The sequence below is a fragment of the Oreochromis niloticus genome, linkage group LG1 (assembly GCF_001858045.2).
Source record: "Oreochromis niloticus isolate F11D_XX linkage group LG1, O_niloticus_UMD_NMBU, whole genome shotgun sequence".
Taxonomy (NCBI): domain Eukaryota; kingdom Metazoa; phylum Chordata; class Actinopteri; order Cichliformes; family Cichlidae; genus Oreochromis; species Oreochromis niloticus.
In genome coordinates, this window is record NC_031965.2 from 29530074 (window position 1) to 29554918 (window position 24845).

At 40.9% G+C, this 24845-nt stretch overlaps 1 protein-coding gene across 4 annotated transcripts in view; it reads right to left on the minus strand.

Annotated features, from left to right (window-relative positions):
- shf (Src homology 2 domain containing F) overlaps positions 1-24845 on the minus strand; it is a 102516-nt gene that overhangs the window by 28048 nt on the left and 49623 nt on the right. For 3 of the 4 annotated variants that reach the window (XM_025907388.1, XM_005447611.3, XM_005447615.3), the window contains exon 3: positions 7533-7751. In XM_025907388.1, the coding sequence (XP_025763173.1) occupies positions 7533-7751 (219 nt within the window). Of the gene's footprint in view, positions 1-6603; positions 6697-7532; positions 7752-24845 lie in introns of all 4 variants that reach the window. The other variant, XM_005447613.3, reaches the window with a different exon arrangement.

Sequence of the window (24845 nt, forward strand, 5' to 3'; positions counted from 1 at the left end):
TGTTCAAACATGGACAAACAACAGGCAAATAGATGGGTTGATGTAAATCAGATATACTATTAACGCTGGTGCACAGACTAGTTTTTAGTAGGAGGATGAACATAATGTTATGAACCTGTCTTCCTCCCTGAAAGGAATTGAACCATGGTGGTGGTACAGGACATGTTAATGAGAAGCAATATCAGCAAGCTAGATGAAGGGGAGACTGGAGAATATTCAATCCGACAAGCAATTAAATAGCCGGGCCTGGGGTGTCAGGGGGCTAATCTAGAGAAAGGTGGCTGGAAGGAGGAGCTGCTTGCTGTCTGTCCTGATGGGAGAGGTGCAGGCTAGAGGAGTGGATACAGAAGGTCAAAACTCTGCTAGATAATATAACTTCCTCTACTTTGGGGTGAAGTAGGGGACTCTCTTCCTGTGAGATTAAAAGCCTAATACTCATTTCACATTGCAGATTAGCGTGTAATTGTTTGGGGAGCAGAAGGCTGCCTCCACTCTGCAGCCTCAGTGTGGGGATGAGGAGATGATTTCAGCGAGCGTGGCTCAGACTCGCTTGGTTGCACAGCTGAATAATAGCATTTAGCACTGTGAAAATTAAGGAAAACTGATTCAATAGTCAGGGTTTTGGGTGTGTTTGTGTGCGTTTTTTAAACCTGGGTGCCTCACCTTGTGAAGCATTTTAAGGTATTGTTACTCCTAAGGTTGTCACTGACTTTAGACGCCACGCTGCTGCACAGATGAGTGCATCTTTACACTGCAGGGACAAATTCATATTCAGCACCGAGGTGACAACAGCAGTTTAGGTGATTTACACATGGACCTGAAGGCTTACCACACTGCAACCCACATTTTCACAGATCACACTGCCCACACCGGCTCTATCACACTGCCCTCTATCAATACATACCTGTTTACAGCTAATGTAGATTTAGACCCATTATTGGGTCTGTGGGTGGTAAATTGTACTCTGTGTACAGGTTAACTGCATCAGAGACCGCACACGCATATCAAGTAGAAAATGTAAATCATGCTCAGTATGACATAAATACTGTGTATTTTGTAGGTTAGGTTAGTTATATGTGTTAATAATCTGAGTCATATTTGCACAGCACATTTCTAAATGAAAAGAGAAATAATGCAGAGCCCAATTAATAATTCTGAATGTGCATGTGAATACATCCGATCTTTTTTGTCGTCTAATCTTTCTCACCTGGATAATCCTCATTCAATATTAGTACACACCCCCTCCTGTTGACACAAAAAGCAGGTTATTGCCTGCCTGGAACTTGCGAAGCAGCTGTCGCTCAAAAGTGGCCATGTTAAAAATTTGAAAAGACAACTCATCACTCATGTCCCTCCCATTGTCCTCCTCCCTTTGGATATGCACTTTGTTTTCAGTTTGTGTTGACAGTGTAGTAAATAAAAAAGAATAAAAAATAATGAATAGGGGTATGCTCTTTCCTTTCCTTTGTTCTTCCAGGAGCTGTTTTCTTTTTTCCTCTCAAAGCCAGGTATTTGTTTACCCGGGCTTTTCATTAGCCCATGGCACTTCATCACTGTAAACAGTGCAGCACCATAAATCACCAGCTATGCTTGTTTTCCACCAATGCCGTTTAATTTAGTTCTGCTTAATTTGGCTGGCTAATTGCATGCATATTCAAAACAAGCTGGAGTATTGTGATGTTTATGCCGCACATTATGAGCGGAAGAGCTCGAAACACAAAACCAGCCTCTTCCGAAGACGTGTTTGTTCCATCTGCACTCAAATCATTACAGATAACAACTATGTAATGCTCCAGGGGAACTGAAATGCCACTTCATAATTTTTCCCCGTATACTGTATCCATCACATTACATAGTCCGACTTTCTTTTGAAAGGACCTGCGTTTGTATTAAGAATGAAATTGACACAGAAAATGAGTGATGGTTAAAAGATGACAGCGAGGTCTTTTTCCATGCTCTTCCATATAGAGAGAAGGGAAAGATGGGTTACTGACAGCTGGCCAGCAGGAGCTTCCATGGGGGCTTTCTGGCAAAACGCTGCTTCTACACTTATAGAGGGAGGTTTACAGTGCTGTTGTGTGTGGCCAATGTGTGTGAGTGAAGATAAGACCCATGGCAGCAGCGCTCCATAGAGAATGGTGGGACACATTTGAGGCTCATGAAAGAGGGCTGACAGGAAGGTTATCAGCAGGGTGTTGCAGCAGAGGCCAGCAGGACGAGACAGCGCTGCAGAGTGACAGGCAGCGGTGGGGGATATCGGATCAGCCAAGCACAGAGAAACAGAACCCCGACACCCACAAAACAGCTGGCTTTAACCCTGTTGCAAGACACCACGGTAGGACTGTAACTGGATCAATTATTTATTTTAGAACATTAGAATCAGATCTCAGATTTCTAGGTCGTTAAGCCCATGAAGATTCATTAAAAAACCATAAAGTTTCCCAAGACCTGAGGGGCTAAGCGACTACGCTGCCTCTGATCTCCAGTGTTAAATGCATGGTACCCTGCAGGCCAGGAGTCAAGTGAAAGGAGTTAGTTGCAGGTAACAGGGCAAGGAGATTAGGTAACAGTGGCTCTTAGTTCCACTCCTGCTGAGACAACGCTCGGATTTCCAATGGCGACGTGTCCACGTCTGGCTGTGAGAGGGAGGATACTATATGCAGAGCCAAAATGTACAGGATGATAGACATATGGACATACCCTACACGGGCCTCATATACTAACGCATCATATATGGTCAAATTCTAATGCGTCTTCGTCACACTTCACCTCCAGACTCATCCATCACTTACTCAGCATCCAGGGAGGAAGGATAGAGGTTGTGTCGAGTACCTGTGTTCGGCAGCCGAGTATGGTGTGGCGCTGGGGTGGGGAGGGACAGTGAGGATGAGTGATTAACTAAACCGCAAGTACACAGCCTCCGAACCCCCTAACAAGGCAGAGGATTTACATTCCATTGCATACCTGTCAGGAGATAGTCCAACAGTGAATAATAACACCAGACCAAGTGTTGTGAACAGGCGTGCAGGCAGGCTGTGATAGGGACAGCTGAGGAAAAGGGGGCTGCAGCAAGGAGCATTACTCTGCTTTGCCTCCCCAGCATTAATGAAGACAAATAGTCTTTTATACAGATTGCATTACCGTGTTATACCACTGTGGGAGGGCGTAGGTGGCACTTGGTACTTATTTAATTGTTTTTTTCTTTATTTTTGAAACACCTACTGCACAATTTAGCAAGGTTGTTCATCTTTTTTCATTACGTGCTAATACTTTGTTTGGCGACATTTTCATTTCCCACATAATTGTGGGAATATGAACTGTGAAGGTTTAGATGGGTTCAGCAAACCGCTTCTAAATCTAAATGGTGAACAATATCATTAATCATTTATATTACACAGGCGTAAAGTGCTTCAGCAACTATAGAAATGTTGCTGAGGAGAAGTGCCCTCTGGAAACCTAAAAAGCCCACAGAGCTATAATTAGTCCGATTTTAAAAAACAGGCTATCTGAGCACAGAAAGGCTCGAATCACAACTTACCGCAGCCTGATAATGTATTTACTTAACTGCTGACATCTGGAGGCATGGCGGCATCACCACAATGGAAATCAGGGAGATCTGAACATGAACAGTCAAACAATTACACATCTATATATAAAACAAATAAAAATGTTCTCATATTCTGCATAAAATAAAATTAAATCAGATTTAGTCTTACATAATCTGATAAAAATTTACAATGGAAAGCTTGGAAAATATAGTTCTTTAAATTGGTGGTTTGGGTAATATTTTTAAACCTTGTGATAAAAAATTAAGGCAAAGTTTTTGTTTTACATGTTCATGTATGTTCAGTTTTTGCTTTTTGCCGTCAAAACATCACAAACCAAAGGCTATACTCTTTTGTATAGACTTTTCAGCAAAATGGTTAGTGGTTCTGAAAATCTAACTATCACTTCAACTACAACTAGGTTTGGTAGATTACAAAAAAAAAAAGGCGTCCAGGCTTCTCAAGCTCTAACACAAAGAAAGTTCATGATCTAAAATTACAGGACCGCCCGAGTAACCCTGCCTCGACTAAGGATGTAGGACAATTCCGTATTGGATCTGTGACTCATTTATGCCACAGATTTCCTGGCAATGAGAAAACGAATGGATGAAAAAATATAATCAACACTGGTGCAATAAAGCATCTGATGGGGACCTCTGGGAAAAGACAAGAGTAACTGGGCCCTAAGATAACTTTTAAAACAGTGCCAGAAGGGATTAAATGGGGATAACTGCTAAGCAATTGGCTCACATGTTGACTTAAACACTGAAGCAATGTATAATGTCCTGAAGTCGCAGGTAAGCTTGTTGCAAAGATCAGAGACATGGGTGCAAGCACACAAACTTCAAGCTTGAAAGGTATGAAACTTTCTCTAAGCCCCTTGATGTCAGGATCCAAGGCTGGTCTGCACTGACACCTGCAAAAGCAACAAGCCCATGCTGACAAGGCTTGTCCTAGAGATGTCTTTCTTCTTTTTTTCCCTTCTTCCCTTTTCTGTCGTTCAAATAGTGGGGAATTATTTCGGCTTGAATTAAACATAAAACAGAACACAGCCCAGTAATAAATCAAAGTACTTTTTACACTTTTACACTGCAGCTTTCCTTGAAAGACAACTTAAAGACTTATCTCTTCGATTCCAAACCAATATACTTTGACATGCACTGGAAATTGAATTAATCATCATCAAAAGAGGGGCACTCTCTGTGAGAGGGGGGGAGTTGAAAGAGGGATGTGTTGGTAAACAGTGTCCTAAACAAACTCTTCTGAGTGCTGCTTGACAGAAAAATAATGAGGGAGAGAAGGAAAGTGATTAAGAATGCAGCATCCCTTATTTAACTAATCACTAGCACAGGCAAAAGAACGCGACTCCTATGAAAACCTCGGGGCCGAGGGTACACAGAAGTAAACAGGAAACAGAAATTAAGTGGAAACATGGAAGGATGACGAATGAACAGACTGACAAATTTATTTTATACATTTGCATACAGAGTCTCACTACACTCTGCCTGACATGAGCCAATGAATCCCTTAAATCACAACTCTTGCCACAGTCAGAAACATCTAGCTGAATGCTATCTATCTGTGGAAATCTTCAAAACTAGCCAAAAACCTGTCAGTGGACAAAGATAATTTTCTCATTTATTTCAAGAACTTATGCTATCTGCAAGTACCATTGATTGGTACAGACCAGTACTCTCATTGCCTGCAGGTATGCACTAAACACTCTTATGAGACTCTTTTCCAGCAAATGAGATTCATGAGCTTGTTTCCTTTGCAATGTCACATAAGACTTTACACGTACTTAAAAATGAAGGAGCAGACCTTCTCCCTCATTAATAACATTACAAATAATCTACACAAATAGAAAAGTGTGCTATTCCAGCGATTTGGCGATGGAAATAGTCACTAGCTCTGACTGGCTCTTCAACGCATTACATCCAAATTAGATTCAACAATTGTGATGAAAGTGGGTTGAAGATGTGGCATTAATTACATGCTTTATTGTTGGATATTAAAACGTAGCTGTGCATGTAAATGATATTTATGGCATAATTCCCTTCAACTGCGTGACTGTGTGAAGTCCGTTGAAACAACCCATTAACAGCACAACACCACAAGGGATTAATGTCTCTTTCATCTTCTGTATTGTAACCGTTTTACATTATTGCAGTGCACTTCATCTGTGATTTCAGAGCACAAAGGGAAAAATAAAGGACACATAAAATAGAGACATTTGCACAAATAATTAAACTATAAAGAAATTTAATTACAAAAATGTGAATTATTTTTGTACTTTGCATCGCAGTGAGTTTTGATTTACGGTGCTATACCGCGCAATTACTTTTGCGTGTCGAAAAACCAAATTACAAGCTTTGCCACTTGTTCCCCCCTCCTCAACTATACACCAAAATGAGCCTTGAGGCCATGTGTGGTTTTAATAATGCATGCGTGTTGTTTTTATTTTGCTGTGCATCAGAGACCACTTTGCCATATTTTCTGTTTGTATAATGATCATTTCCACAGAAAGCCAAACAGCACTATTCTTGTCATGGAAAAAGAATAATTAACACTGCAAAGGGTGGAGGAGTAAACACAGTTTGCTTCACTTCAACCACTGCACCCTTCACCCCATCGCCTCTTCTTTTAAGCAGTGCTACTGCACTTGCTAAAATTGCGTGCCTGCTGAAAGACTAATCTGAAGTACTTCTACTATGCCTTTGCCTTTTTTTAGTCCACTTCAAGCTCTGGGGAATTGTGCAAGTAGCATACTGATAATGTCATTCTAATTAGCAACATTTTCCAAGGCGTTTTTCAGTAGGTGACCGCTGGGTTCATTTTGAGAAAACAGCACTTAGGATTCAAATGTTAATCAAATCGTGACATCGCTAATAAACTGTAAAACAAGCTTGTAATATCAATTTTAAATAGCATTTTCAGAAAGTAAGTGGCAACCCAGAGGTTCAGGCATCAGTGTCAAAGCTGTAAAAAGAATATACAAAAAAAAAGAAGAAGAAAAAAAAAAAAAAGGAGACAATCCCCAGTCCGCCTCCATTGGTACCTGTGAGGGATTTGGAGTCCTTTCTTCCGCAGGGATCTGATCCAGTGCCATTTACAGAGCCCTCGTAGCTAATGCAGTCATAACAAAGCAGAGCTGTTCAAGGATGAAAAAGAAAAAATATGTATATATAAAGAGAAAAATGGGGCGATTGAAAATAGTCAAGGACTGCTGATTTTCTTGAAAAAGGTTAAAATACTTGTTTTGTTGTTTTTTTTAAATTTGGGGTGCATATTTATATTCTGGCGGCATATCTTTCCAGGAACAGCCCTGTTTGATGTTATGGCTGTTTTAGCCATGCTGAAGCTCTTAAAACCACAGTGACTACCTGGACCTACATGCACCTGCGCAACCAATCATGCCTCCCTGAGCAGCGTAGGTATCAACTTAGTTTAAACAGGCAGGAGCTGGATGAAAACAGTAAACAGTGGTCTGGACACCTGCAAAATGAAAGTAGCAGGTGCAGAGGAGAGGGGGAAAAAAAACGAAAAAGCTTAAACAGAAAGGTAAAGGCAGCAGCAGCAGCAGCAGCGGGAGCCTCATAACCTGACAGAAGCCATAATCAAATTTGTTAGCGCTGGAAAAACAGACGTCTGGGTTAGTAAAGAGAAACAGATTCAGATTACGCCGTGTTAAAAGCTTGACAGTTGAGCCGTTAGTTAGATTCAGTCTCTGAGCATTTGACATTAGAACAAAGACTGCGAAACAGATCCAAATGAAGTTTTGTTTGTTTTTTCCCCCTTTTTAAAGATGCTTATTAAAAAGGTAGAAATAATGTTTTCAGAGTAAAAGTGCATTATGCATCTCTTGTTCAAAAGTCTTCTTTGTAGTACTTTCAAGATTTATTTCACTTACTTCTCTCTGTGCCGTAAGTTACAGTGAGGTTTATATTCTCCTTCAGTGGTCATAATAATTCGGTCAGTCAGTCGTACCTGCAAAGGCTTTGGAAATCCTCTCCTTCTTCCACTCCCAGGGCTGGTCGTACTCCTCAGGGGGTCGCTCATCATCCTGGGGTAGTCTGCTTTCTCTGGGGCAGCGCAATCGGTCAGGGTCTGAGTCGCCACCGTTCTCAGCTGGCTCGTATGGCGTGTCGTACAAGGGCAGCTGCCTCACGGGTCCGTCCTTAGGACCTCTCCCGCCAGACCTGATCTCTAAAAAACATGAGAAGAAAGACTCATTGTTAATGCTAGGTTTCTGACATAAAACTTTATAGATGAAAGCTATAAAGTTATGACTGTAGGTTCACTGGCAAACACAAAGGCAACATATTTTATCAGGCCTGAAGTGGACTTTTCTTGTAAAGCACGGAATATGGAAGAATCACTTCACCAAAAGACTAAGTAGCCTCACATTTACACTTTTAGCATCCGTGTTAATACAGGAATAAAACTGTGACCAGTGACATCAGTTTGATGGCCAAAGGGCACAACTAGCATCACCTATCAAGCTGAAGACTAGAATTTTGTTTGCTATGTGTTGAAATGAGAAAGCATCCGTAGGCTGAGCAAGTCCCTCACTTAGTGGGTCTAGCAAATTTACAGTAATATAGAAATAATAATAATTTTAAAAAAAAACCCAGACTAACAATGTAATAACTTACCACAAGTAAGCTATTACAAGCAAGCCAAGTTATCCAAAGACTGTTGTACAATATTAAAAGAATATGCTTGGTCTAAGTTGCCAAATGCATTTCTGGTACAATAACTAGAAGCATCTCAGTCAGAGGCCATATGTAAAATAGCAAGGCATTGCAATAGTTCATACTGGCATAAGATGGGTGCAGATGGCACAAGTCCTGCGATATCAGGTACAGAGTGCTGTCAAAAGCAGGCTATTCTCGCTGAAATCAGCCATCAACAATAGTCAGAAAGCAAAACTCGGCATGAATAAATTGAAAGGCAGGGCCTCCTACAACTATTATTCGGTGAATGGCGGTGACAGTTTGCTGTTGCTATTTGCAGAAAGTGGGAAGCGAGTCTGCACTGAAATAATAAAAAGAAAGGTTGAGCTCATGCAAAAGCAGCTCTCTGCACAAAGCATAGAAATCACACAGCGGTCCTAGATGAACATGCCCATCACTGTCAGAACTGAGTTGAAGATAAAGTACCAATTTTCTTTCTCTCTGTAACATTTAATGACTCTTTGAAACCAACAGAAACCGTCACAAGCGTTAGAATAATTTTGTCGTAAATTATGTGAAAATGTCAAAGGGCCAAATAATGCCCCTGATCTTCATGTCACAAAAGCGAAGCAAGCTGTGGTTTCTTTTAAATAAAATGTTTTTTAGCCTCAATTTAGTTCTCAAGCCACATAAAGCCTTAAATCCTTTGAGCCTATTCCCTCTAGAGTAGAAATACTTTAATCATTGGTTTTGGAGGTGGATCCCAGAATAACTATTGATACAATACAGGAATGACAGGTTAGCCACAATAATAACAGTGTCACAAAAAAAGCAATTCGCAATACACTGTAGGGCAATTTTCCATAATATCTGTATAACCAAGGAATAAAAAATAGCTTGAAAAAGCAGACAAACACCTATTATGTAGTGATTCACTGCATTATGGCGTCACCACACAAAGTGGTTAAGTAGTGACACACGACATGCTCGTTTTAATAATATAAAAACAGAAACTGTGCTACAGTGTATTCATGAAGTATCACATGAAGAAGCAATATGACATACTAGATATTTTTTCCCACAACCTACCTAATGTATGATTTCATAGCAACCTTTGTACTACTTGTCAGCATTTCTTCATCAGACTTAAATTCTTGGCTAGCCGCACAAACAGCAATGATTACCAACTGGTGACCTGATGCATTTTAATTTTTTTTCCCCCAGAATGACCTCTCTTCAAGAAACATGATGTTTGCAACTGGCAGAAAAGATGTGGGCACAACCCACATACTCAACTCTGCTGTTCAACCCACAAAGGGATTTTCCTTATGAATGTGACATCATTTAACAGCAAATACTTATTGTTTTAAGTTTATGTGCCACCACTCATGAAAAGACGAAATCCAGGAGAGGATTTACAGTGCCAGAAAAAGAAATAGCAGGACCAAAAAAAAAGAAGGAGGAGGGAAAAAAAGCTATTGGTTTCTCAGTGTGGAGGTGATTTTATCTATCATAGTGGTTGGACAAAAACAAATGCGGGCATAATGACATTATACTTTGTGCAATCTTTGCAGAGTTCAGGAAAGGGCTCAGTTTTTAAACTTTGGTACCCTCTTGGAACATACACCATTAACTGGTTTCTGGAACATTGCCAGTTTGTCTGTAGACATCAATTATAAAACTTCTATGTTTTCCTCTGTTTACATGTATAATCATCAGTGAAACACAAGGCATTGAATGTTGCTTTGCTGTTCAAAGGCGGTGTTAAAGGAAATACAAAGTAAAACAACTTAAGCGTGTTAACCAAATATGACTTTCCCCCTGTAACTGTTGCATGCAAGGAGCAAAACTGTCAATCCAGTGTACTTTTTTATATTCATGAGTCACGTTGCAAATCAAGTTAACATCACCTGACCACAACTAAAACGCATGGCCACCCTTTCACTCTCCATGTAAGAAGGTGAAAAAGACCTGACTATGCTAATGAAGCATCATGCCCTTGAGAACTCCTCTCCCTCTTCCACCACCTCCTCCCCTCTCCAACCTTCCTCTTCTCACATGAAGTTGTTAGCAGCCTGCACCTTTCCTCCTGGGCCACATGAAGCTGTTAGCGGCCAGAACCACCATAGAGCAATGCGATGTGAAGAGAATGAAATATTATGCCACACTACTGCATAATTGCCTCTTAGCCCAAGGGAGCTCTTGCGGAAAAATGAGCAATGCGTTGAGCCTAATGGAGCTACCCGCCACTGGTGGTGGTGTAGGGGTGGAGTGAGGTGAGGCTGCCAGGTCCCGTATCTGAACGTAATCCCGCATTAGACAAACTTGCACTCTTTGATCTTGGCAGTTAAAAGCCTTGGTGTTATGAGATCCTACCACGATTAGGCTCTACCTTTGTTGCAGAAGAACAAATAGCTCTGGAAGAAGGGAAAGAAAGCAAGTTGCAAAGAAGGGGGAAAATTAATGGGGGAGGTGTTACATTGGTGGGGTGAGTACACCATGTGGAAAGAACCCTTTAATTGAAGGCATGTTGCCTTCAATAAACTGTTGTGGTGGACTGAGACTCCCTGCTAAACCAGGCTTGTGTATGGAGACAGGAGCCTTGTTGGCCTCCTTACCTTTCTTTGCATTAAAAAGAAAACATAAAAAATTCTTCCTCCCAACCTTCCTCGTTTCCTACTGCTCTTCTTATTCATCCCGTCAGTTCCTGTTGATACACGTTTAGTAAACTGGGAGGGGACACATCTGTCAAGACAAATTACAGAGACGGGCCTGACCGTGGGGTTGCATGTTGCAACACTGCTGCCGCCTATATTTTGGATTTGACCCCTACCCTCTGTTCAGGGTCAGAAGTCAAGCACCACACCCTCTCTTGATCTACCTCATACCTTCCCCTCCCCGGATGTCAGAGTTCCTGTCCAGATGCTGCACTTCCACTTTTTGCTTTTTACAGCCCTCGCACTCATGCCCCCCTCCTCCCCCCCTCCAACAAAAGCTTACAAAATGTGATTTATAAACCTCTCTAGGGGGCAGCAACATTGTTTTTGTATGTTGGAAAAGCCCTAATACAGTCCACCACCCTCAACAGGGTTTTCAAAAGTCATGTAGTGGCAGCAATCTAACACCCACAACCATCTGTTTAGTGCTACTAAAAAAAGATGTTTGCGATGGCAGCACACTGCTGAGAACCGAACATCTGCCTTTGCACCGAGAAGCAATTTTCCCTAATGAGAAAAAGACAAATACTGCATGCCAAAATAATAGGTGTCCACAACTAAGGGGGAAAAAAATAAATAAATAAAAACAATAGGAAAAAGAAAATTTAATCTCCAAAATAAGAGGCAGATCCAATCTTTGTTTTCATTTTTCTTCCTGTGGTTCCAAACTAAGGAGATTAATTCTGAGAGAGAGGAACATGTTCCTTGCTATAAATCCAGGGAGGCTCCTGTTCTACTTACTGCACGAGGAGCCCTCTGGGCATATTATCATGGCAGTGCAAGGGCAGTCAGAAAGCTCTGGATTAAATCAAAAAACATTAACTGCAACAAACCTGGCAGCCGCATCCTGCTGCACATAAAGAACTGATCAAGCCATCCTGCCATCACCATCATCCAGACCGATTCTGTGTTATTTTCCTCCATTTCCATTATTGACGGCCAGTAAATTCACTGCATTTGCAAGAAAGTAGCAAACAACTACATAACCGTGCTTTTATTGCGAGGCTAAAGAGTGTAATATGTAAAAGAAAAACACATTTATCTGCCTCTCTGGTTGACTACCACCCACCCACTCACACTGAGCCAGAGAGAATTTGCTGCTGTGAGGCACTTTCAGGGGCACAGGGACTATCTGGATTTGATTGAGGGCATCTCTTGAGCACTAGTGAAGGATTAAATGTGACTGACTTTACACCCCTAGAAAACAATGTGCAGAAAATATCCAGGCTTAAGGATTTGCTCTGCCTGCTCTACCAGCTAAATCACTCTTAAAAGAAATCCTTTATCATTTGAGTTGGCTTGCTTTTTAACAAGGTGAATTTCTGCTGACAGCAACTCCTTAAAGTGAATTACAAAATATCACAAGTGAAACTGGATGTAGAAAATGAGAGTAAAAATGGCTTTTTTGTTCATGTATTAAACAGATACATTTAATTGCATTTGCTTTCTGATTCGCTAAAATAATAGAAGACGTGGTCCTCCCAAAGACACATATTTAACAGAGGTAGAAAAGGAGCTGATGAACAAAGCTTTGATTTCGTTCCGTTTGATTGGCCTAGTCTGTGACGAGAAAACGGGGTTGATCTGGTGTTCAAAGCCAGAGATTTGAGCAATATCGGGGGCCACCCACAGGTACTGTGTGTCAGTCAGAAAGCTCGCTGACAAGTAAAGGTGTTTGTTCATTGACCCATGGCGCCTCTGTGTTGACTATAAATCTGCTTAGTGACTAGAGCCAAGAGGAGGCTCTTGCTGCTGACGGTTCCCCACAGATCTCTGGGAGAAAAGTTTCAGTAAACAAAGACAACACAGTCCTGTCGTCTTTGTGCCTGTATCTTGGCCAAATTATGATTTCATTTCAATGTTTTATAGAACAAAAAGGAGAAAAGACAAACATGAATACATTTCCGTATGCCTTTTTACAGTCTGAAAATATCAACTTTAAAAAAAATAAAATAAAATCATAATATTATATATTATAAAGAGTTTTTGTGAACCACTCAGCGTAAATTCTTTTCCTATCTATGCTCATGCTGTGACACGTTTGTCCACGTGTGAGGAGGACGTGCATCTGTGTGCTGCTGTCTCCATCAGCCTCCTGCAGATGGAACAAAAACAGCCATGTCGTTTGTTCTCTTGCTCCTCCTTTCTCCTGGCTTAATGCTGTACTTGAGGTGGATACACACTGAGGCCTGTGACAGTCTCTCTCTCCCACACACACACACACACACACACACACACACACACACACACACACACACACACACACACACCTATATATACATATATATATATATTTATGGGAAGCCCGGAAACCAAGTCTCAGATCTAGTCTATTCATGCTTGGTCCAGAGAGGAGAATATTTTGGGTCTTGCTACACTATTTTTGGCTCGTTCCTTCCTATAATTTCTCTTTCTGTTGAAGGCTGTACTTACTGAGAAACAAATGACACACAGTGACAGGCACTTGTCAGCAAGCCCACATAATTGGGTCACCTTTGTGAACTGGTGAAAGAAAATCTATTAAAATTATTTAATACAAGCCATAAATATGTACTAATTTGTTCAGCGATGGTACAAAAAGAACCTTCTATCAAAATACCGAAACATAAAAGAAGGCATTAGAACCAGCCAGTCACATATCATATCCCAGTGAAGGCACGCCTGTGTTAGTGTGTGCACTTTATGCGTAAATTGTTTGTTTCTCTAGGTGGCCTGAGGGAGTAGAAGATGAACAGTGTCTTCCACAGCACACTGACATGTATATGGATTCATTCCCTTTCTGGAAAAGAGAGTAAGCCTAAAGAGACAACATACACAAAGCAGAAAACAAGACAGAGGCGGGTGGTGACGGAAGTAAGCCAGACAAAGTAGCGGAGACAGAGAGCGAGGGGAAGAGAGGAAAGCATCGGAAGGAGACAGTAGGGATGTATTTAAAAAAAAAAAAAAGACAACAGTGACAGCGAGTGAATAGAGAGGGGAGGAAAAAAAGAAAATTAGACACAGTCAGGTGATGCAAGTTTGCCACAGAGGAAAATATAAAGAGAGAACATCAGGAAGTTGAGGAGAATGAAAGCGGGAAGCACAGATGGTGGGAGAGTGCGGCAAGAATAAATATACATAATAAAAATACATAACAACGGAGAGCTCTAATGAACACATATCACTTGATATTTGAAGCTCAATATTAAGAGACCACTGCTTCTGAAAGGTCAGGAGCCAAGAGGAGGCTTTTGCTGTGAACTGGTTTTAAATATGAAGGAGTTGTACAAATCATCTTCAACATAGTCTTCTTGCTTTAATTCTCATAGCGGGGGAAATCCTTACTAATCAGTCACACCATTACCAACTATAACTAATACACAATACTCAAAATTTTACCAGCCTCTAAAGAAAAAACATCTTCAGATTTCTTTTACTGCATTCATTATGATGCTTTTAAACTCACTAGGCATGTTTAAGATGAGTTCTTTCTGTAGAGTCTAAAGTGCGTAATATGAAAACAGTTTTTTCCCCAGATGTATCCGAGGTCTAAGCAAATCAAAAACAACCATTTAGAGGAGCACATTTCATAACTATTCGTACCAGGAAAGGCTACAAAGAAAACCAGTGTACCTAGTATTGCTTTATAGAGAAAAAAATATATATCAGTGTTGTCTTCTGCAAGTCATCAGTGATGGCCAACTCACCAAAACATAGAGAGCAAAATGGTGAGCCAGACACCTGGTATTTTTAATACAATGTATAGATACATGGTACACTGAATCAAGAGGAAGCATGCCCAGTGTTACCCCATAATCAATCCTATGTTGAAACACAGGTTCCATAAGTTGTACACCAAGTAAGCAAGATTTGACATAATTACTTTGACATGGAGACTAGAGGAAGCGGGGATCGAACCACTGAACCTCTAACTGGTAGACGACCAGCTCTACCTCTTTAGCAATGTTTACATTCAAGAGAAACACCATAAACCCAAATACTTGTAGGTATGGTGGAACAGATTTAGTGTCAGAAGTAACAATGCTAAAACCATCAAACGTGGGTGGGTGAGCTTTTGACTATACCATAAATTTTGTCTTTTGAACATTTAAAACCAGTTCTAAATGCAGTTTTTAAGAGTGAAATGCAGTCTGGAGCTCTTGTTCTGCCTGCCCTACAGAGGTGGCACACATGTATATAATCGCATCATCAGCCTAGAGATGAATGCTTGTGCCAAAATGAATAGGAAATAAAATCAGTCCGAAAATGACCCAGCCTCTAAACTCCTCCAATTCCAATCTGATTACACTTCTTTTGGATTCCCAGAATGAATCTGATTTCTAGATGCGCTACTTTGTAAGTTCTGTAGGTTGTGCCCCTTGCTAGACTCAACAGCGCACCCTCGGAGATCCAGTATCCATACTGTGACAGATCAGGATGCATCACGGGAATTTTCACAACACTGGTTTCAAACATTGTCTGAGAACCATGAATGTTGTCTACAGAAGGTGAAAACCTAATAGATCAACAAAGTCATCCAGAATTCAGAATACAGTTGGCAAATTGTAATGCAATATATTTTACAAACATCAATCTGACTGTGGTGCTAAGACACATTCAGAGGATTATCAGTCAGCAGGATTCAGGTCATATTTAAATTTTGGTCAAAGTGTTGGACTACTCCCAACTCACTGACATTGTCATCACTGTCAACAAACTACTCGATGAGGTCAAGCACTCAACACACACAAACTTTACACTTGAATAAGTCTTGAGTTAAGCCTAAGAGCTTCCTGTTTTATTTAAAGGATCAGCTTAATAGCTGACACAGTCTGGCAGTAATGAGTAATTAACTGGATTTTCTGATTACCATGGGATCATTTAACACTGTAAAATCGACTCCCTGTGATTTGATTCTCGCTTCACTGTCTGATTGGCACTGCCTCACCTACATAAACGCCTGCCCACTGTAGGACCACTGCATATAAGGTGGCATTGATTCTTTGCATAGCAGCAATCACAGCTCATTAGGACTGAGGTAAAAGCTCATTAATAGAAGATTAATGGGAACAGTGGCTTGGACAGGTGCCTACCTACCAACATGAATCACAGCATAGCCCGAACAGCTAATTTATACCGCTTCATGGTGAACAAACAAAAGACAAGCGACAGATCAGCATACTGACACAATGACAGCAAGCACAGATACGATAAGTCATTTGCTCTGGCTGTCAATTGCACCGCAGTAATAGAAATTCCATTTCAACCGACAGTCAAACACACAGAAGCTGAAATAATTTCTCGACAAACAGTGAGGAAGACTTCATGTGAAGCAGAGACAGGCTGCTTGGCTGATGCTGCTGGATGCAGTGTCCCACAGCCTTATGGGAGCAGAACATTTTTTCTGACGGCTGTAGCTCTGAGCCATGCTACACTCTGTAGCTATTGTTCCTGAGCTGAGATAAGACATGCGGTGGATTAGAGGGGAGTGCATCCAGAGTTCAGGTTGTGTATAGCTGGTGAAAGGAGAAGACAGCATGGGAATGGGATTGGTTTTGGGAATGGAAATGGGAAGAAGAGAGTGGATAAAGAGAGGACAGGAGAAAGAAAAGGACAGGAAAGGATAGTTGAATTGGTAAGCACCTCTTGTCATGATGCCTGGGTGGTCACAGAAGAGGGGGACAGGGGAGTCAGATGACACGTGGATGTGGCTATGATGTATTGCCACTTCATGCCTCTACCCCATTGGGGGTCAATAGCCCATTAATGTTGAAAGGCCTCCAGCAACAGTCAGCAAAGACCCACTCGCACCCCCACCACCTTGCTGCCACAACCTTCAACTACCTCACATTCCTCCCGGGAATGTCAAGACAGCTCATTCTACTTCTCTTTTAGAAAGAAAATGCATTGGAAAATGCACTGGACATTGGAAAGGAAAGTCCTATATAGGGCCTACAAGGGCTGTCCTATCCTCCCAAAATTATTTGCCAATATAAACAAAGAAAGAAAGATTTAAGTGGCAAAATTTTACATAAAAAAAAAAAAAAAAAAGATTGATAAACAAACCCCCAAAGATTACAAATTTCCCAAATATCATCATTCAAAAATCATACAATTCCCACTTAAATACATAGTTTATATGATCTGCAAATCATCTTCTTGTGTTTTTGGTTCACAACTTTTTAAAGATAAGTTTGTATAATACAAACATAATCACGTTGGATTTCCAGTTAGACTTCCCCAAGAGTCTAACTTCAACAAATAAAAACAAAAAAACAACACACGCACTAAACACTTAAGCGGTGAAGGCGCGAGAATCTCATGCTTTTAAGTCTTTATTTTTTTCTACATTTTCCCTCATTGTGTGATAATCCGATAATCTCCCCCTACAGCACAACAATGCAGACAGAAGCCGCAGCCTAGAAATATGAGGAAAATTAAGTTCTATCACCTCCGCACTTAACGGTGCTGACAGACACCGCGCTCTCCTTAGGCTGTCTCTCATTAGTGGAGATAGATTCATGCTCAAACGCTGACATATTTTACTCTCAAACTGGGTTGCAAACAGAGGACAGAAGCAAATCATTTCTTGTGGCAAAATTATACAACCTGAACTGTGCGTGACCTCAGTTTTGCTACTCGTAACTCACAGTAAAGTCTAAACTACAAATACACCCAATGAGCATTTAAATAATAAAGCATAATGCCACTCTTACTATTCCATCACTTCAAAGTCATGGCTCATTTATGAGTCATATTGCACATAAATGAGGACGCTATTGCAGCGAAGTAGGAGAAATAGTGTAATTAGCTCAACAGAAAGGCATAAATATTTATTATGTCCAAAAAAAGTTGGATTTTCAGGCTCAAGGGGAGGTACATAGGGAGACGCCAGAGTGCTTGGTATTGATTTGTTCTCTTTATCCGAGATAGCTACTTCTGCTGGTGCAGCATTGTGACCTGTGTACCAATCCTGCTATTCCACAGGACGTACGTGTCCTTGGGGAAAACGTGCATTAGCGAGGCTCGGGCAATGCAAATAGTTACACAGCACTGCCCGTGGTCTCTCTTGACACTTGTGCTGTTTTGACCTTCAGATGAGTGCTGCCTCTTGGTAGGTGTTCCCTACTTGATTACACATGAAAAGAAGTAAATACAGTAAGGGCGGATTACCACTGTAAGCTGCTAACAGTGTTTACATGACTGCCTGTGATCTGATCCCTGTCACCCTGCTTCCGAGCAAATGAAACAACATGACTGCCAGCAGATTAAACAATGGGGAACACCAACAGTCTTTCTTAGAGAAAGTGGGGATCGAAATGGTTTAGAAAAAGATAATTGCAGTCAACTTATTATCAGATTTCCACAGCAAATTGCAACAGAGCTAAAATGCAGAATCAGCAATACAAGTCTTTTGGCAAATATACAAAAAAACTTTCAAAATTGGACCTTTGTTCAGAAAATGATTGAATTTTTACTGAAGTGTATTTTGCCAACAGCATTCAGAAAACAAACTCCCTTGAGGTCAGACGTAATTGATAACTTGATCACTCAGGCATTTGTGCTGTGCTGGTTTTATTTTAGCCATTCAACTTCATCCTCTATAAAAAGAAAAGACAACCAAGGCAGAGAAGTGGCTCTAACTATATAATGGGAGAGTGGATAATGTTTTTCATGTTTTATGTTTCTGCTGGAATGCATTTTTTATAAAGCCCACGCTCATATTGAAAGCATCCAGTCCAACGATCAGACATGAATCATTGCAAATAGCCAAAGCCTAATTAAAACCTACTGTAAAAGTGTCTGGCTACAGTTTGAGACTGTGCTGTCGGTTACTCCAGCTAAACTTTACACATATGCACTGGTTTCAAAAAACAAACAAAAGAAAAAAGAAAACCAATAACATATCATAAAAGCTTTATATAAGCAAAATGATTAACGTCATACACTTCACTCCTCTGGTGCCTTTATGTACTTTGGTCTTTGGATCTGCAATATATCCAGTGAGCTGCACAAGAGTGAAAGTCTACCCTGTGTGTGTGTGTGTGTGTGTGTGTGTGTGTGTGTGTGTGTGTGTGTGTGTGTGTGTATGTTAGTGTGTTTGTTGTCTGTCCTCTTCAGCTTCCATTAGATCAGACATTAGACAGCCTGGAGAGAAACCTCTGATAAAGTCCAGTCAGACCTCTCAGCTCTGTCCAACCTGATTCACTCTGACAGGGCAGATAGACCAGAGCTGGGAAGGCACATGAAATATGAGCTAGCAGTAAGGGCCATGGCATTTCTTATAAAACTAAGGTAAAAAGGACCGAGCAATTTGCAGTAAAACATCCAAATGTGCATCGTTCTTTCTCTGTGCAACCAAACCGCATTAAATCTCGGTATTAGACAAGTGCAGTGAAGTCCTTATCTGCTCCCACAAAATCTCTCTTCATTTTCATGTACGTTTACCCACATGCCTACCAGTTGGCACAAATATGCTAACCAAGCTCCCAGCAGGTGTAGCTGAGAGCAAGACCTGCCTGAATACAGCGCAGACTGGAAGAACAAACACCGTCGTAGCAGATGGTCATTTGCATCATGCGCCATTGTGGCACTGAGGAAAAGGCAGAAATGTAGTATCAGAGCAGGGGTTTTACACAATATTTCACCATTCTTATACGATGTACAGAGAGCAAAAGTAAATATGAACGCTGGTCATGCTAATGAATGCATCCACAAGCTGGAATGCATTTGTGTCACAATACAGTTGCTGTGATATTCAGATCCAAACAAGAAATTCATAGCACATTATTATCTTATGAATTTGTACCCGTGCCTGTTATTAACTCACACTCGTCTATGAGCTATATAACTGTCATAAAAACTGGAGTAGCTATGTGACAGGGATGTATTGATTATATTTTTATTAAACCTTTTCTATCTTCTTTTATTACATTATCTTAGCCATGACATTTCATGACACTCATAAGCCTTTTGATTGATTTGTCACACCGCATCAAAATCAAAATTCTTGATCCCTTGTTGGTGTTTAGGTCAATATTTGACAACAGCGAATGGGATGATGCATATTTTTTGTTTCCATACAAACAATACATATTAAAATTTCATTAGCTTTCACAGGGCTCACTGTTAATCAAAGCGTTTTAAAATTCATGGCAAGAGCTTACACATCAATACTGCTGAGCACCTGCCCTTGAGGAGTAAACAAGACAATGCAATAGCTGGCAAAAAAAGAAGAAAAGAAATGTCATTTCAAAAGAAAGGACAAGAATACATTTCAACACTGTTGTCAATTCAAATCTTGTTTCCAACCAAAGTAGATTCTATTAAAAAAAATCTTTATAAAAGTTGACATGTAGTTATGGTGAAGATTAAAAGCACATGAGCCAATGTGTGCTCATGGTGACGGTATGTAATGAAACTCAAACGTCAGTTCAGTCTCACTCCAAATGAAGCTCTTAATTTTACTCTTCTTCAAATTTGCTTTATTCACACTCTATGAGGAGCTATCCCATAAAAGCGAGCTCATTTTCCTTAATGAGTCAAACACAAAACAAAAACTCCAGATGACTGAACAATGAATGCTAATCGACCCCGAGAGTGCACTGTAGAAAATGAGCTCTTGTAAACAAAACTGATTACCAGTGAAAAAAAAAGTAGCAAAGTAAACCTGGAATAAACTAGTTCTATTGCTCCTCATGAATACGTTTCTTAAACACCTAAACGACTTCTACAGCGCTCGCGTCCTTAAGTGGGGTATTACATGTGGCACTTCATAAACTACCGGAGCAGGAGTAATTTATGGACAGCTGATTGATGGTGTGTGGGAATTAGTGTTAAAGATTTTCGACTTTCTTCTATGTGACCTCAGGTGAAAGTACTACCATAAAAAAGGGCTCATCAATAAAGGCTCATAATGAACGACCCTAGCATTAGTATACAATTTTGAAGACAGGATCTCTGCTCTGCATTTGCTTGTGGAAATATTAAAAAAAAAAAATTCAGCAGAAGTTTAACTTCACTCTTAACCTTTTTTTTAAAAATTGTTTTTTTTTAGCACAACTACTTTATTCTAATTTATTTACACTTGTAACAATATTCTTCTTACTCTTTTAGTTTAAATTTTATTCATGAGCTGCTGACTTTAATGTAACAAAGTGTAAATTGGCCTTGCAGACAATCTGGAATCATAAGTGCATCCCAATCTAGTCTTTAAAAAAATTCAATCAAATATAATTAAAAAATGTGAAAAACTGTATAATAGCTACGAACATGATTGAATCAGATAAGATCAAGGAAAGACAAACATAGCGGCCTTGATTCGCAGTGAAACACGGCTTGCAATGTAATAACACTATGTCGGTGTCTGCTATGCCAGGTCCCACACCTTTTTTACACTTTTATGACACCTCTCTGTTGGCTGGACCCCAGACATGTGCCTGCAGTATGCCACGTGGGCTTCTCCACAAATTTGCCAGCAGCAACAGCAGCAGCGCTGGTCGTTCCTCTGCCAAACATCCGTCAGCGCTCCCCTGATTTTTATAGTTCAAGTTCCAAAAAAACACCACCAATGAAACTACAGTTTGCCAGCGCTGTATTTTGGGAAAGACTGTGTCACTATTGCAAAACAGTTATTAACATTTGACCGGAATCAGGCTCAGGACTTGTGTTACAAGGTCCCTTAGAATATATTCATACCTCGCCTTTAAAAGTCAGTGGGAATCCTGTAAAAACACTCATGCCAATAAAAACTGGATGATGCTGAGTGAGTAATTTTTGCCTCATCCCTTTCCCGGATCCAATAATGGTCCATGCCATTGCAGAGAAAACAAAAAACAAAAAAAAAAAACCCAGCAGAAGGCTGATAAAACTGCCAAGCTATAAGGCTCATCCCACTGATGAAACAGCAGAAGTTGGTGTGACAGTACAAGTCAAAAGAACGGCTTGTTTGCACTGCAACTAACTCTTTGTCTTGCATTTGCAAAAAAACCAAACGCAAATGTGGCAAAAAAAAAAAAAATGCACTTTTAGATTTATAGTATATACGGAAGCCATTGCAGGCAGTCAACATGTAGTAAAGATGAGCCAAACTAGGTTTTACTCTCCCACTTCTTCCACTGTTTCCCTCAGGAGTGTAATCATCCTCCATGTGGTTTGGCCGCCTCCTTCAACCCCAGCAGGAATGCCTTCTCCATTGCCAAAATCCCTTTCACAAAATGTGGATGCAAGCAAAACACAAAGAGCCAGGCCGTCGAGCAGGATGAAGCTCATTCTGTCACTAGGGCAGGGAGCGTGTTATCAAAGTGTTATGAGCAGCTGCCGAGTATGTTTTGTAGGAATGCTACTGTTGATTTAAGCCAGCTCCCTCTGTATATCACGCTAGTTGGAAGGAATGACATGCTGGCCTTTTTTTAACAATAGTTATTCACATACTCGAGCATACACGAGAACACACATACGGAAAACTCCACCTTTTAGGTCAAAACCATCTATTACTGTGGTCTAAACTACAATATCATGGCTTCACAAAGCTGCATACCTGCTGTTAGTCTGGTATTTAGCTGGTTATAGCACTAGCGAGTGGGAGGCTTCTGGATTTGTCTCCTCCTGCAGCTGTGTGGGCGATTGTATTCAAAAAAAGGCCATGTTAATGAAAGGTCACCTGGTACGCACAAATATGAGACAGGTAGCTACATGAACACATTTGACGCCACAGACGATTGGCACAAATGTGTGGAGAGCACACAAGATGCATACCAGTGGCTGACAATCACACGCATGGATGTGCCACACTGCCACGAAAAATACTCCCGACCCCACCTCCCTACAGAGTAACAGGGGTGGGCTGACAAGACCCATCCCGCTCAGAGCTGCTAACACATTCTTGCACCTGCTGCCTCGTCCGCTCTCTTTAGGGAGCACACACGCCGGATTCCACACATGTGATGGGGCTGACTGTTGAACAGTCATAATCTTTCTGCTATGCACAGTTGTGCTGTTAACTTCTGACAAGTGTATTTCTAACTTGAGCGCTCTGTTTTCTTCAATGAATAAAACATAGTTTTGCTGAAAAGGAGCCTCTACGGGACTGACAGGACATTAGGCAAATGAAGAAATGTTAGCGGGTAGGAAGGAAGCAATCTCTGCCATCTTATGCGGGGAGTAAGACTTTTGATTGTAGGTCTACTTGTCTTTATACGTGTGCGTGCGTGAAATGTGTGACAGGGAAAGAAACAAACATGTAGGCAGACCCTGCCCTACAAAACATACGGAGGAGACAGAGGTTCTGTGTTCCAGTTCTGTGGGCGTGGAGATGAAAGACTGAGAAGTCTGACTTTTTGCACTTCCTGCTGAGACATAGGAAGCTACCAAAATCCTGTCAGGAACAGGAGGGGCCAATTTCTTCTGGCTCAAATTTTCTATAACTTGTCAGCCTCTGCTTCACACACTACAGAGAAAGACAAAAAAAAACAAAACAAGATTGCTGAATGACATTATCACCTTTCTTGTGTGTACACTCTATATGTGATCATGTCACAAGAGAAACAGAATGATTCAACCCTTACAGTCTAAATAACAGTGGGAAAGACGAGAATATTGTCGGAAGCGTCTTATCATCATGCTCTGTGTGGACTGACATTTTCCACTGCTGTTGTGTAAATTCTTGTGGACACAGTGTGGAGGATGTGGCACCAGCTAACGCATTCTCCGCTGGCTAAATGATAGCTGACCTTTCCACTGGCAGTCTGCAAAACAGGGAGCCCAGCTCACAAGTGAGTCTTGATAGGACACAAGGGGCGGAGCGGCGGATGAGGCTGAAAAATATTTACGGCTCCAAGAACTCATGAATACACGCGTGAATGGATGAAAAAGATGACACTGTTGTTGCAGATGAGGAGGATTATCCCATCCTTACGCTTTTGTTCCCATGAAATGGTTAATTTTGAATGGCTGTCTGCTTGCATTAGCAGGCTTCATTAATAACATTCATTAGCCATTCAGGGTCTATTTGAACAGAGCATCAAGAATCTTCAGCCTCCCCTGGCTCCCGTCCTGATACACTTACATGGGCCATGTAATGCCTGCAGGACAATTCAATTAGGAAAGAGGCATTTGATCACCATTAAGACTTAAGCCTCACATCTTAAAAGCATAATTTATCACCATCAAGGTCTATTGTATGACAGTGCTAGATTAGACGTCCTGAGCATTTTCTGGAAGGTGACACATAGCTTCTTAGAACTGTTAGGGGTAAATGAGATTAGCCTCGTCTCCTCCTTTCTTAAAAAAAATGGAGCCCCGAAGAACTAATGATACAGTCTCACTTGTTTTTTATTGTTTTTACCTACAATAGATTACGGCTGAACACAAGCCATTTGTTGTCCTTCTCATCATAATTACACAGTTTCCAGGAGAGAGCAGCAGAGGCAGAAACAATCAATCACAAGAAGCCCATCTGCAGATGTCTCTTTAAATCATCCACAAATCAAGGCCACGAACAATATCCACCGAAACCAAAAACGGGAGTTGTATTGAAACAAAACCACTCCAAGGTCCATTTGCGGTGAATGAAACCTTGCCAAGTGGAAGGAGAATGAGTAAGAGTTGAAAAATGGGATGAAAAAAAAAAAAAAAAAAAAAAAAAAAAAAAAAAAAAACAGAGGAGGGGAAATGAAGATGCCAGGAAGTAAAGCAGGGTAGTGTGTGAGCAGCCCTCTGTGCCAGCTGACCCACTGTTGGCAGGTCTGGCTGCTGGGCTCTTGCTACTCTCAACAGCACCCAGACGCAGAGGGGAATCCGAGGTAATTTGTCCACTTGTTTGGATAATCCACCATCTGCCACACTGCGAAAGGCCTCAGGCCCAACCTTAAGGCTCAGTGTTGGACTCAAATGCTAAACATATGGGGGGCAAGCAAAAATGAAGTCCA